The sequence below is a fragment of the Cervus canadensis genome, chromosome 6, assembly GCF_019320065.1.
Source record: "Cervus canadensis isolate Bull #8, Minnesota chromosome 6, ASM1932006v1, whole genome shotgun sequence".
Classification (NCBI taxonomy): domain Eukaryota; kingdom Metazoa; phylum Chordata; class Mammalia; order Artiodactyla; family Cervidae; genus Cervus; species Cervus canadensis.
The window spans coordinates 21806669-21820512 of NC_057391.1; the positions used below are offsets into that span (position 1 = coordinate 21806669).

General features: G+C 40.9%; 1 gene segment (V, D, J or C); it reads left to right on the forward strand.

Moving 5' to 3' along the window:
* Positions 1 to 8367: 8367 nt before the first annotated feature.
* LOC122444198 lies at positions 8368 to 9175 on the forward strand. The segment is given in 2 exon segments: positions 8368 to 8503; positions 8724 to 9175. Coding segments are annotated over 2 exon segments (501 nt in total).
* The last annotated feature ends 4669 nt before the right edge of the window (positions 9176 to 13844 follow it).

Here is a 13844-nt window from a genome sequence, read left to right on the forward strand (position 1 = left end):
CTTCCATCCCTGAACTGATGTGGCGGAGTGGGGGTTGGGGGGTGGGGGGCGGGAAGCAGATCACAGATCTGGACCCTGAAGGAAAGGCAAGTTTTAGTAGAATAAAGAAAGTTGAAATGTACTGAACTTACTATAGGTCAGGAACTGTAGAATTCATTTCTGATTCATTATATAAGCGAAATATCAAAACCCTATGAGACAAGTTTTATTGTTCTGATGCGTGTAATCTTTGGGAAATGAGACATAACTTTCCTAACTGAAAAATGTCTCAAACTTTCATTGTCATCCTGAGTGTACCATTTATAGGGCTCCTTGGAGAAGATTTGGGTATGAGAAATCACTTGACACAGAAGAGGATGAATGGATGTTTCAGCAATGGCGACATTATGGTTAACATGGAACCTAAAGAGATCTGTGAAGAGTGGTTCTATCAAGATCTGCAAGACTTTCTAGAATTAACACCAAAAATAGATGCCCTTTTCATCACAGGGGATTAGAATGCAAACTCAGGAAGCAATGCAAACTTAGTTCAGGCAAGTTTGAACTTGGAGTACAAAATGAAGCAGGGCAAAGGCTAATACAGTTTTGCCAAGAAAACACACTGGTCATAGCAAATGCCCTCTTCCAACAACACGAGAGACCACTCTACACTTGAATATCACCAGGTGGCTAATACAGAAGTAAGATTGGTTATATTCTTTGCAGCCAAAGATGGAGAAACTCTATACAGTCAGCAAAAACAAGATCTGGAGCTGACTGTGGTCAGATCATGGGCTCCTTATTTTAAAATTTAGGTTTAAATTGAAGAAAGGCTGGAAAACCACTAGGCCATTCAGGTACGACCTAAATCAAATCCCTTAATTTAAACAATTTAAACAGTATTCAACACAACATTTTCATTAAATTCAAGAAATTCATTGTCTCATTCAGCAAACAGATAATTCTTGAGTGCCTAGTCTGTACCAACCTCTCTTATAAACATTTGAATTATATGGGCTTTTGAGTAAATTTTAAATATGGGAATGTTGGATACAAATGAAAACTAAAGAGATCAAGAAGTGAGAATCATACGACTGAAATAAAGCAGTCAAAGATCATTAAAACCTTCTATAGAGTGTTTGGGACCAAGAAAACACAGATGAGCACAGAGGTATGACAAGTAAGGTGTGTGAGCTGTGTGGTGAGTCGCTTCAGTCATGTCTGACCCTGCGAACACATGGTTTATAGCCCAGCAGGCTCCCTTGTCCAGGGGATTCTCAGGAAAGAATACTGAAGTGGGTCGCCATGCCCTTCTCCAGGGGATCTCCCCAATCCAGGGATTGAAACTGTGTCTCTTAAGTCTCCTGCATTGGCAGGTGAGTTCTTTACCACTAGAGTCACCTGAAGTGAAAGTGAAAGTCGCTCAGTCGTGTCTGACTCTTTGTGAACCCATGGACCGTAGTCCATGGAATTCTCCGGCAGAATACTGGAGTGGGTAGCCTATCCCTTCTCCAGTGTATCTTCCCAATGCAGGAATCGAACCAGGGTCTCTGCATTGCAGGTGGGTTCTTTACCAACTGAACCATCAGGGAGTCACCTCGGAGGCCTATTTCCCTTTAAACCTGAGGAACTTTTCCAACAGTTGCTTGTTGGCTTTTGGTCTGGGTTTAGCTCTCCACTTTTATTCAGTCACAAGAGGGCACTGTTTCATCTGAAAACTGTTTCTGGGAGAAGGGAAGGGAAATTTGTTTTCCATTGATGTGCCAAAAAAATGAAAAATGACATGCTTTCATCTTCTTTAGACAACCTGAGCTTTATTATCCCTTGTTGACTGTGTGTGATCAAGGATTCAGGGGATCTTAGCCCAATAGCCTAAGCCTTTTCCATGTACCTCCCTAAACACTGCCTCCCCATTTCCCTGCTCTGATTATCCCTTCACCTTTCTATTCCTTAAAATCTTTTTCCCCTCCTCCAACTTTTTTTTTACCACTCACACTCATCTCCACCCAAACCCCACTTCGTTTGCCTTTCTTTCTGTCTATTCCTCTGCCTTAGCATCCTTGCTGAACAACAGCCACAAGCATAGGGAACATGAGGATTATGGACCACTGTTTAAGGAGGATGAGGTGAACACCATCTATGTCAATCAGTTAGTATATTAAGAACAGATGCATGAAAAATGTCTACCTAGATGGTGGTAGATGCATGATTCCAGGAACACTTACAAGAACTCCGAGTTCCAGGATGTGTAGCTTTTAGTCTCAATGTTAATCTTTCCATCTCCCAGACCACATCCTACTTTTGAACCTCCTAGGGATTTTCTAAAACATGGACAGGAATTTTCATCATCTTACAACACAGAGCTCAGTGCATTTTTCTGGGATTAAATACTGTATTCCACAAGCTTCTTGGAGCATCAGCCAATTTCTTAAACAAATGATAGACCAATGGTTGTGCATAGACACATCATTGTGAATGGTGTTCCTTTGCCAGAGCCAGACATTAAACTTCACAGATGATTGCACAGTGAGCTGGGAATGTTTCACCATCTTTTGGGGACATGACTAAAACAGAGGAGGAAGACCTAGGTAAGGAAATGTTTGATCATTGGCTGAGAAGGTTCTGGCAATAACACAGTGGTATCTGCACTCGTTGTTAAGTCTTACTAACAGCTGTTGCCTCTGTTCTCTGGAACGTCCTTAAGACAAGGATCAGACACAAGTCTGAGTTCTGAGTCCATGGTCCTGGCTTGTCCTTGAAGTATGAGGCTGGTGACTGGAGTAATCGTGTTTCTGACCTTGGATAAGTGTTCTGTGTCTACAAGGGATGACTTGAGGGCAAAGGGCCACAAAGAGTCACTTACTCTCTACTCCTCTCCCTGTTCTGTATTCAGCATTACAATGATGGAACTGAAGTGATCTGTGGGTTTGCTAAAGAGGACAGATTTCTACATGACAGGTTAAATCATGGCCATGATTCCGGATGAGTCCTTAGCAGTAAGCAGGTTATAGGAAATCTCTGGGTCTATTGAGCCAATGACCCATGGAACAAAGCCTATGGATCTCTGATTCTTGCCACACCTTTGGTCTCTATAATTTTGTTGTTGTTCAGTCACTAAGTTGTATACAACTTTTTACGTACATGGACGGCAGTATGCCAGGCTCCTCCATCCTCTACTTTCTCCTGGAGTATGCTCAAGTTCATGTCCATTGAGATGGTAATGCTGTTTAGCCATCTCATCCTTTGATGCCCCCTTCTCCTTTTGCCTTCAATCTTTCCCAGAATCAGGACATTTTCCAATAAGTTGGGTCTTGAACAAAGTACTGGAGCTTCAGTTTCAGCATCAGTCTTTCCAATGAATATTTAGGGTTCATTTCCTTTAGATTGACTGGCTTGATCTCCTTGCAGTCCAACAATGAACACCAATAATATTTTTGCAGGACATAAATAGAAACACTTGAGTAGGGGTTAGGGCCAGACAGTTATGGGATGGTTATGGCTTTGATCCATAGAATTATACTGATTTGTGCTCTGGTGCTAGTTTGATTTCTTAACCCCATAGGGACTGGGATTGATGCTAAGACCACCCAGCCCAGCTCCATGGATTGTGCTGAAGGAGATGATGTAAACCTGCCTTGTAATAACTATGCCATTGATGGAAATGACTATATACACTCATATCAGCAAAATCCCAATCAGAGTCCACAGTATGTCATTCATGGCATATGAAGCACAGTGAACAGCAGCATGGCCTCTCTGACCATAGCTTCAGACAGAAAGTCCAGCACCTTGGTCCTGCCCCAGGTCACCCTGAGAGACACCGCTGTGTACTACTGCATCCTGAGGGGGGCACACGGGGACAGATGGGGCTGCACCTGTGCAGTATCTCTGGTGGGAAGAAGGGGGGACACAGTGGGGGAGCAGTCACGAGAGCAAATCTAGAGTCATCTGGAAGGAGAGTCAGAGAGCAGTAAGAGATGAGGAATATGAAGGGAAGGAGAAGGGGAGAAGATGCATAAAGAAAAGAAAAAAAGGACAAGGAAGAAGTGCCTCATTAGTTGATGTAGCTGGGAAGAATTATATGGCTACTAAGAATCCCAATTGCAGCACAGAAATCAAGTGAGAACCATTAACAATTTGTCATGGTTCTTTCTTGTGTCAATAAAATGTTGGTTCCAGTGTGTTAGTCTCAACCTGAAAGTGAGAAAAATACAAATAACTCTCCTGTTCCAAAGGCTTGTTTTATGTGCAGCCTCAAGAACTGTAGCCTGCCAGGCTCCTCTGTCCAAGGAACTTTTCAGGCAAGAATACTGGAGTGGGTTGCCACTTCCTCCTCCATGGGATCATCCTGACCCAGGTATCAAACTTGGTCTTTTTTGTCTCCTGCACTGCAGGCAGATTATTTACCACTGTGCCACCTGGGAAGTGGTCCAGTTCATTTTTTACAATGCCCATGTGGTACTCTGAGACATTCTGTCATTAATTGCCTTTCCATTAATAAATAATTGCTTTTATTGCTGTGCTATCATAAAGAGTGTTGTCTTTATATATCTTTGTAATTCATTTTTGTATCTACAGGGACACCTCTATTATAATGTAATTTCTGAAACTACAATGGCTATTCACAAAACAAGGTGTTTTTAATATTTTTTTTTAGAAAGTGACAACTTGCCACTCACGTGGTGTAAACAATTATATTTCAGCTAATAGGGGAAAGGTGCAGTTTGCATCCTCTAAAAATTGAGAAATACCAGTATTTTCATTTTAACAATCTGAATAAACTTTATTGATAGTCATTTTACTGGTTCCTGGGCTTCCTACAGAGTTCCAAGGAATAGTAAGGAGAGATAAGAAAGCCCTCCTCAGTGATCAATGCAAAAAAATAGAGGAAAACAATAGAATGGGAAAGACTAGAGAACTTGTCAAGAAAATGAGAGATACCAAGGGAACATTTCATGGAAAGATGGGCACAATAAAGGACAGAAATGCTATGGATCTAACAGAAGCAGAAGATGTTAAGAAGAGGTGGCAAGAATACACAGAAACACTATACAAAAAAGATCTTCATGACCCATACAAGCATGATGGTGTGATTACTCACCTAGAGCCAGACATCTTGGAATGCGAAGTCAAGTGGTCCTTAGAAAGCACCGCTACGAACAAAGTCAGTGGAGGTGATGAAATTCCAGTTAAGCTAATTCATATCCTAAAAGATGATGCTATAAAAATGCTGCACTCAATATGCCAGCAAATTTGGAAAACTCAGCAGTGGCCACAGGACGGGAAAAGGTCAGTTGTCATTCCAATCCCAAAGAAAGGCAATGCTGAAGAACGTTCAAACTACTGCACAATTGCACTCATCTCACACACTAGCAAAGTAACACTCAAAATTCTCCAAGCCAGGCCTCAACAGTACATGAACTGTGAACTTCCAGATGTTCAAGCTGGATTTAGAAAAGGCAGAGGAACCAGGGATCAAATTGCCAACATCAGCTGAAACATCGAAAAACAGAGTCCCAGAAAAACATCTACTTCTGCTTTATTGACTATGCCAAAGCCTTTGACTGTGGATCACAATAAACTGCGGGAAATTCTGAAAGAGATGGGAATACCAGACCACCTTACCTTCCTCCTGAGAAATCTGTATGCAGGTCAAGAAGCAACAGTTAGAAGTTGACATGGACTGGTTCAAATTGGGAAAGGAGTACATCAAGGCTGTCTATTGTCACCCTGTTTATTTAACTTATATGCAGAGTACTTCATGTGAAATGCCAGGCTGGATGAAGCACAAACTGTAATCAAGATTGTCGGGAGAAAGATCAACAACCTCAGATATGAAGATGACACCACCCTTACGACAGAAAGTGAAGAAGAGCTAAAGAGCCTCTTGATGAAAGTGAAAGAGGAGAGTGAAAAAGTTGGCTTAAAACTCAACATTCAGAAAACTAAGATCATGGCATCCAGTCCCATCACTTCATGGGAAATAGATGGGGAAATAGTGGAAACAGTGACAGACTTTATTTTCTTGGGCTCCAAATCACTGCAGATGGTGACTGCAGCCATGAAATTAAAAGACACTTGCTCCTTGGAAGAAAAGCTATGACCAACCTATACAGCACACTAAAAAGCAGAGACATTACTTTGCCAACAAAAGTCCATCTAGTCAAAGCTATGGTTTTTCCAGTGGTCATGTATGGATGTGAGATTTGGACTATAAAGAAAGCTGAGCATCAAAGAATTGATGTTTTTGAACTTTGGTGTTGCAGAAGACTCTTGAGAGTCCCTTGGACTGCAAGGAGATCAAACCAGTCAGTAGTAAAGGAAATCAGTCCTGAATATTCATTGGAAGGACTGATGCTGAAACTGAAGCTCCAATACTTTGGCCATCCGATGGGAAGAACTGATTCATTGGAAAAGACCCTGATGCTGGGAGACATTGAAGGCAGGGGAAGGGGATAACAGAGGATGAGATGGTTGGATGGCATCACTGACTCAATGGACATGAGTTTGAGTAAGTTCCAGGAGTTGGTGATGGACAGGAAAGCCTGGCATGCTGCCGTCCATGGGGTCACAAAGAGTCAGACATGACTGAGTGACCGAGCTGAACTGAACATCCATACAATAAAAGATAATTTATAGATATATTTCAACTTGCAATAGGGTTAAGTCTCAATAAACCATTTTAAGTTGAAAATACCAGTAAGTGGAAAATGCATTTAATGTACTTAACCTACTGTGAGTCAGAGCTTCGCCTGGCCTACCTTAAAGGTATTATACTGAAAGTGAAAAACATAATGGTTGTATGGGTACAGAACGGTTGTAAGTGTATCAATTGTTTACCCTCCTGTTCCTGGGGCTGACTGAGCGCTCAGCTCACTGTTGCTGCCAAGAACCATCAGAGGATGTAATACGACATGCTGCTAGCATGGGGAAAGATCAAAGTTCAAAGTATGGTTTCTAGGGGATGCATACATAGCTTTCTCCACACCAGAAAGTCAAAAATCCTAAGTTGATTCATCTTAAGTTAGAGACAGTCTGTTGTGATTAAAAGAAACAGAATATTGATACACACAATAGCCCAGATGGATCTCAAGGCTGAGTGAAAAAAAAAGTTAGTTTCAGAAGACTACATGGTAGATGACTACACTTAACATATTTTTATGATTGTATGCATAATGTATGAGTTTACTTATATAAAATTCTCATAAAGACAAAATATAGAGATAAAAGATCAGTATCTGCTAGGGGTCATCACCAGTCGCAGGGATGGGGAGGGCACGAAAATGGTTATGTTTAGAGAGATGGAACAATTCTGTATCCTGATTTTAGTGGTGGCACAAAAACCTACACCTGTGACAAAATTTCATAGAGCGATGCATAAAAAAGAGTGCATATAAAGCTGAGGTATCAGGTTATCATTTGTATTTTAGCAATATTTTAGAACTCTAAAACCCAGGAATAAAATTCATTAAAATTTTTGGATAAGACTGCCTTTCTCCAAGGACAAAAGTCTGTGAGTTTTTAAATACAGTATTAGATTTTGGATGGAGAAATGTAAGCATAGGCTACATGAATAACTAGTAAGTAGGTAGATTACAAGAAGGGTCCATAGCTTATACTACACCTTATTATAGGTCTGTTCATGTTGCTGCAGATGGCATTATTTTGTTCTTTTTCATGGCTGAGTGTTTTCATTGTGGGTTTTTCCTGGTAGCTCTGTGGTAAAGAATCTGCTTGCCAAGCAGGAGACGTGGGATCGATCCCTGGGTCAGGTGTAGCCCCTGGAGAGGAAATGGCACCCCACTCCAGTATTTTTGCTTGAGAAATTCCATGAACAAAGGAGCCTAATGGGCTAGAGTCCATGGGGTCACAGAGTCAGACAGGACTTAGCAACTAAAGAGCAACAATAATTTCATTGTACATATGTACCACATGTTTATCCATTCCTCTGTTGATGGACATTTCGTTTTGCTGTAACACAACATTGTAAATCAACTATACTCCAATAAAAAGTTAAAAAACAAATCCTACTTTTGATGGGATGGCAAAATTATTCAGTTGAATAATCATCAATGAATGTCAACTTGTTTGTTCTTCAATACCCCTCAGCTCAAATCTTTACTAATAACTGCTTTTGCAAAGTCCTCTTTCAGGCTCGAACTGAAGCAGGGTCTCCTGCATTGCAGGCAGATTCTTTACCAACTAAGTTATCAGGGGAGCCCTTTTTTCAGACTCAGTGTAACTTAATTACCAGTGAAAGAAAAATAGACAAAGTAAAGGTTTGTGGTGAATCACACTTTTTTTTCCCATCTGTGCACAGACCACGTTACCTTGAACATGACAAACTCCACTTCCTGTCTGAAGGAGTCACACAGGAACCAGGTACTCTGTAAATGTGCTGCCAGGCAGACAAAGACACTGAACTCTCAGCTTGAGGCAGAACTGAGCACATTTGAGCAGGGGAATCCATGCCTCATGCCGCTCTCCAGCCTGCTCTGGGTGTTCCTGGCCTTCACCTTCTCTGGTAGGGATGCTTCCAAACGTGGGTGCGGTGTTCAGGGTGAAAGGACTGCACACAGGCACGTGGTGCTTCACTGGGACTTGGGGCGGCGGGAAGGAGGACTGGAGAAAAGCAAGCATCTTAGGGTTTCAGTTTGGTTTTTCTTTTTGGAGACCTAAACGAGTCTAATTCCTACATTATTTTATTCACTGTTCCATCTCTGTTTTCTGATTTTTTTCCACAGGATCTGGTGTGGCCCAGAAAGTTACTCAAGACCAGCCAGACATATCCAGTCAAGTTGGGGAGTTAGCCACCATGAACTGTCAGTATGAGACAAGTTGGAGGAGTTATAACATTTTTTGGTATAAGCAGCTTCCCAGTGGAGAGATGATTTACCTTATTAGTCAGAGTTCTTATGGCCCGAATGCAAGGGATGGCCGCTACTCCATAAATTTTCAGAGATCACTTAAAGCCATCACCCTCATTATTTCATCCTTAAAGCTGGAAGACTCTGCAAAGTACTTCTGTGCTCTCTGGGAACTCACAGTGCTTGAAGTGATAGGAAAAGCTGCACAAAAACTCCCGAGCTGGATAAGAGAGAGGACCCCCCTCCCCCCACAAACCCGCCCCCTTCCACTCCCGCTGCAGGACGACCGCCAAAATACACACCTGCAGACCCCAGACAAGAAATGGTAGTCCTATGCTTCTTTCATCTGTGGTCTGGATCAGAAGATTTAACACTAAAAGAAAGCTCCTTGCATGTCATTTGGAAGCAGGTGTCCAGGGTAACTTTCTACTGCTGTATTCTCATCTTGAATTTTTGACTTTTAAATCAACCATCCAGAGCATGTGTAAAGTTGTCTAAATTTGAAAACTTGCCCCATAAGAATATAAAATGGAAGTTTCACCTAAAGATCTTCACATCAAAAAAAAAAAGATCTTCACATCACAAATCTGGGTCTAGAAGCTGAAATCATCATGAAAATCATTTCTTTAGTCCTTTCCCCTCAGATTTTGTGTCGGGGCACAATCAGAGAAGGAGAACCACCAATGATGTAGAGTAAGAGATAAGTTATAAGGATTAGAACACAGGCAATAGCTAGAGCTGGTGGAAGAATCCATAAAATCTGTTATATTTGTATTTGGTGTTGAGTTGAATTCACTGTAAGTCAACTAGAGTAACATTTGTGAAGGAAAGTTGGATGTGGACATAAGCATGGAGAAACTGTGACATGTATGGAAATACATGAGGACAACAGAACCCAGAAGACACACTAAAGCTTGTCTTTCTCTAACCTCCTTAGGGCTCACAGTAGTGGGTGACCTTCAGGAGAAGTGGATGTCATTTGCCATCATGCTACATGCATACTTGGTCTAATACAAAGAGAACCTGAGTAAGAGCTCTGATGGGAGGTAGAGGAGCTGTGAGACAATAATAAGTTGAACTATCAGATCAGCAGCAACATTATGTATTGCCATAGTCCCTGGAGCTCTGCACCAACCTGTGGAACATAAAAATATGGCCACTTCATCACAAGTATCTTCCAAAACTTACACAAATCTCTTTCATGGCCAAGCCTAACCCAGAACAAAAAAGGGAAGCAAATTCGAGGAAATAGATTTCCATATAGTTAAGTTGAAACAGTACAAAGCTACCATAATACCTTAACTAGTTAACTTCCCTCCTTGTTAACTAGGTATTCATCGGTAACTCCTTGAAGAACACAACTTTCTAATAAGGACAACAGGAAAATTATGCTTCCTGTTAATATGATGCAATTATTTCTTCAATCAACCAAAGCAACTTCTCTCCCTCAAAGAGAATACAAAGTTCATTTATCCATTTAGGGGTGATGCTTTTTCTTCTGATAGCTGAATCAGAGGATCCATTGAATTCTTTAACTTGCCTACTGAGATGCAAGGAGATAAAAAGTAACTTGTAGTAGCACATTTTATGCTACTACAGGCAGGAAAACTGGAGATGGAAGTTAAAAATGGTTGATGTATACATAAATATATTCATATAAAATGAAAGTAATTTCATAACTGTTATATTTTTTGGTACTGCAAATGACCACATGGTTGTAACTGGTATTTATAACTACCTCGTGCATTACCCATTCTATAATCTCTTTGCTCATAGCAAGAATCTCCACTCACTGTTGTACTTAACTTCATATAAAACAAGCTCCTTATTCAGGAACAACTCTATATGGAAAGTAATAAAGATGAACAAGGAATTCTGCAAGTCCACCTCTGTGGTTTTGGCAGAAGTTTGCCAAGCATTGAAGACAAATCCAAGTGTCTATTTTAGTGGGAAAAAATCTTACTAATCCTCAGGGGAAATTGATATGTTGTATTCTGGGAAACATCATTAATAATGATACCTGACTTATCACAGGCAATAACAGTCACAAAAGGTAAGCATTTCTAAAGTTTTTAAAGAAAACAAACACGTAAAAGTTTCAAGGGAGCTTCTTATGAGCATACAAGTATATTTTAAAATTGTTTTTGTTTGTTAAAAATCACTGCAAAGAGAGGGAAAAGTCAAGGTCCGACTGGAAGGCTATATATGCAATACACAGTCCTGAAAAAGGACTCAAATGCAGGATATATTAAAAGCTCATAAATCAATAAGAAGAGAAAATAGGTAATAAGAATAGCAAAATCTTGGAGATCCAAATCAGAAATATTATATCCAATAGGTAGTAAACATGCAATATGATCTTGATTTTACTGTTCTTACAGAAACCAAAATCAAACCTCATCTGTTCCATCCATGTCCTTTCAGCCTGAGTGTATCAATGTAGCTAGATGTATATGACACCAAAAGGATAAGGAAAAATAATGACTGTCTCCAGGAAAGTAAGTGATTAAGTAAATATCCTGGAAGCTTCCATTACTGAACTGATGTGCGGGCGGGGGGCTGGGGGGAGGTAAGTAGGTCACAGAAGTGGACTTTGAAGGAAAGGTAGGCTTTAGTAAAACAAAAAAGTTGATATTTATTGAGCTTACTATAACATAGTAAGGCACCATGGGATGCATTTCCAATCCATTGTCTAATTTAAGTGTTAAAACCCTATGAGACAGGTTTTATTGTTCCATTTCTTTTAATCTTTGAGAAGTGAAACATAACTTTTCTAACTGTGAAAAGTGTCCCAAACTTTTTTGTCTTCCAGAGTGTACCATCTTAGAAGGCTCCTTAAGAGAAAGTTTGGGTATGGAGAAGCACTTGGATCTAAGACAGGGTGGTTGGATGTCTCAGGAATGGTGACATTATACTAGTTTAAACTGGAAACTAAAGGCAACTAGGAAAGAAGATGGCAAACCTAGGTGCAAATTGCCCCAGAATCAGTAGATGAGGAAATCACCCACTATCCAGTTAAGTGCTAAATGCTTTAGCAAGTTTGTTGGTTGTATAGTGCCTGGAAAAACAAGAGGCTACAGGAAAAGAAGAGATATCACTCCTTAAACACTCCAAGCATATTCCTATATCAAGACCTGTGCCCCTTGCCTTTGCCCTCTCTGCTCTCAAAACATTTACGTGGTGCACCTCTGAAAACTCAATTTTTACAGCTTTGTGAATGCCTTATCTCAAGTCTTACTATTTGCATTCCCGGAGAATCAGGCTTCAGCAGGAACGAAAACCGAAGCACTGCCACCTGGTGTCCTGCTGAATATTCTGTGAGGCGGACACTGGACACCTTGCTGCCCTCTAGTGGTCATGGATTAAACTGCGGGCAAACCTAGTCACTGGTATTATGTGCCTGGAGAATCCCGTGGATTGAAAAGCCCGAGTGGCTACAGTCCAAAGGTTTCGAAGACTGAGAGGCTAAGCGTGCATGCACGCTAGTCACAATGGGGGCTTCCATTGTTGAACCAAAATCAGTAAACGTCTCATTGAAGAAATCATAGGAGATGAGAAGATTCGGGAGAACAGGCTGGTTTTAATCTTTACCTGTGAGTGAAAGTCACTCAGTCGTGTCCAAATCTTTGCGACCCCATGGACTATACAGTCCGTGGAATTCTCTAGGCCAGAGTACTGGAGTGGGTAGGCTTTCCCTTCTTCAGGGGATCTTCCCAATCCAGGGATCGAACCCAGGTCTCCCACGTTGCAGGCGGATTCTTTACAATCTGAGCCACAAGGGAAACCCAAAAATACTTGAGTGGATAGCCTACCCCTTCTCCAGCGGATCTTCTGGACCCAGGAATCGAATGGGGGTCTCCTGCACTGCAGGTGGATTCTTTACCAACTGAGCTCTCAGGGAAGCCCTGATAATCTTTGCCTACTAAATGTGAAAATGATTGACTTCAAACGACAAATATTGGGTTGGCCAAAAAGTATCTTCATGTTTACTTTATGTAAAATATCTTACATGGGATGATTTTGGCTGGCAAGTAATAGGCTACCTTGGAAAGGAAGCTCAAAATTATTGCACAAAGGTTTTTTTTTTTTTTTTTCTTCTTCTTCTGGTAAGTAAAATCGTTTCTACTGCTCTGTCTTTTCTTGTAGTATAGTATAGAAATATTCTGAGAATGGGAGCAAGACTCAATAATGGGGAAAAAACTAAGCAATCATAGCAAACACTGCTTGGTGTACTCATTCCAACAACAACATCTCAGTCTCTCAATATAACACCCTAATGAACTGATTTTCCCTGAACAGTAACATGATAGACCATAGAAACTTATGAAAATACACAAAATCTACCATTTAAACTGCCAATTACACCTCAAAAAATATTAAGCTCTATCTCGTGGATAGACTCCTTTGCAATTTGAGAGTTTGGCTCCCAAATCCTCAACGTTTTGTGCATTGCTTGCAACTGACTGAGTGCCAATGCTAGGGAAAGTGTTATGCAAGGTGATTTTCAGCTGTGTACTCACTCAATTCTTCTCCTAACCCTTCAAGGTTGGGTCCACACTACTTTAGGGAGGCAATGTAACAGTGCTTAGGATGGAAGTCTTGGATTATGTTTCTAGACCTATCACTCACTAGTTGAGTGATCTTGGGAGTATCACTTAATTATTTTTATGCTTCAGTTTCCTCATATCTGCAATGTGGATATTGATAGAATCTACCATGCAGGGTTCTTAGGATAAGTGAATGAGATGATGAATGCCAATATGAGCCCAGTGCCCAGCAGAAGGATACTGACTATTCACAGAAATGGAAATTGAACATGAGAGACGTTCAGTACCTTGCCTGGTGTTGCAGAGTAAGTGTCAGAGTGGAGCCCTCCCTCCATACCTTACTTAGAGCAGATGCCTTCCTCATCCCAAGAGTAACTCTCTGTCTTAATATAGTATTGTATTGTCTTTAAAGTGCTTATCCAGTGCAGTGGGTGCTGTGCTGGTTTGATTC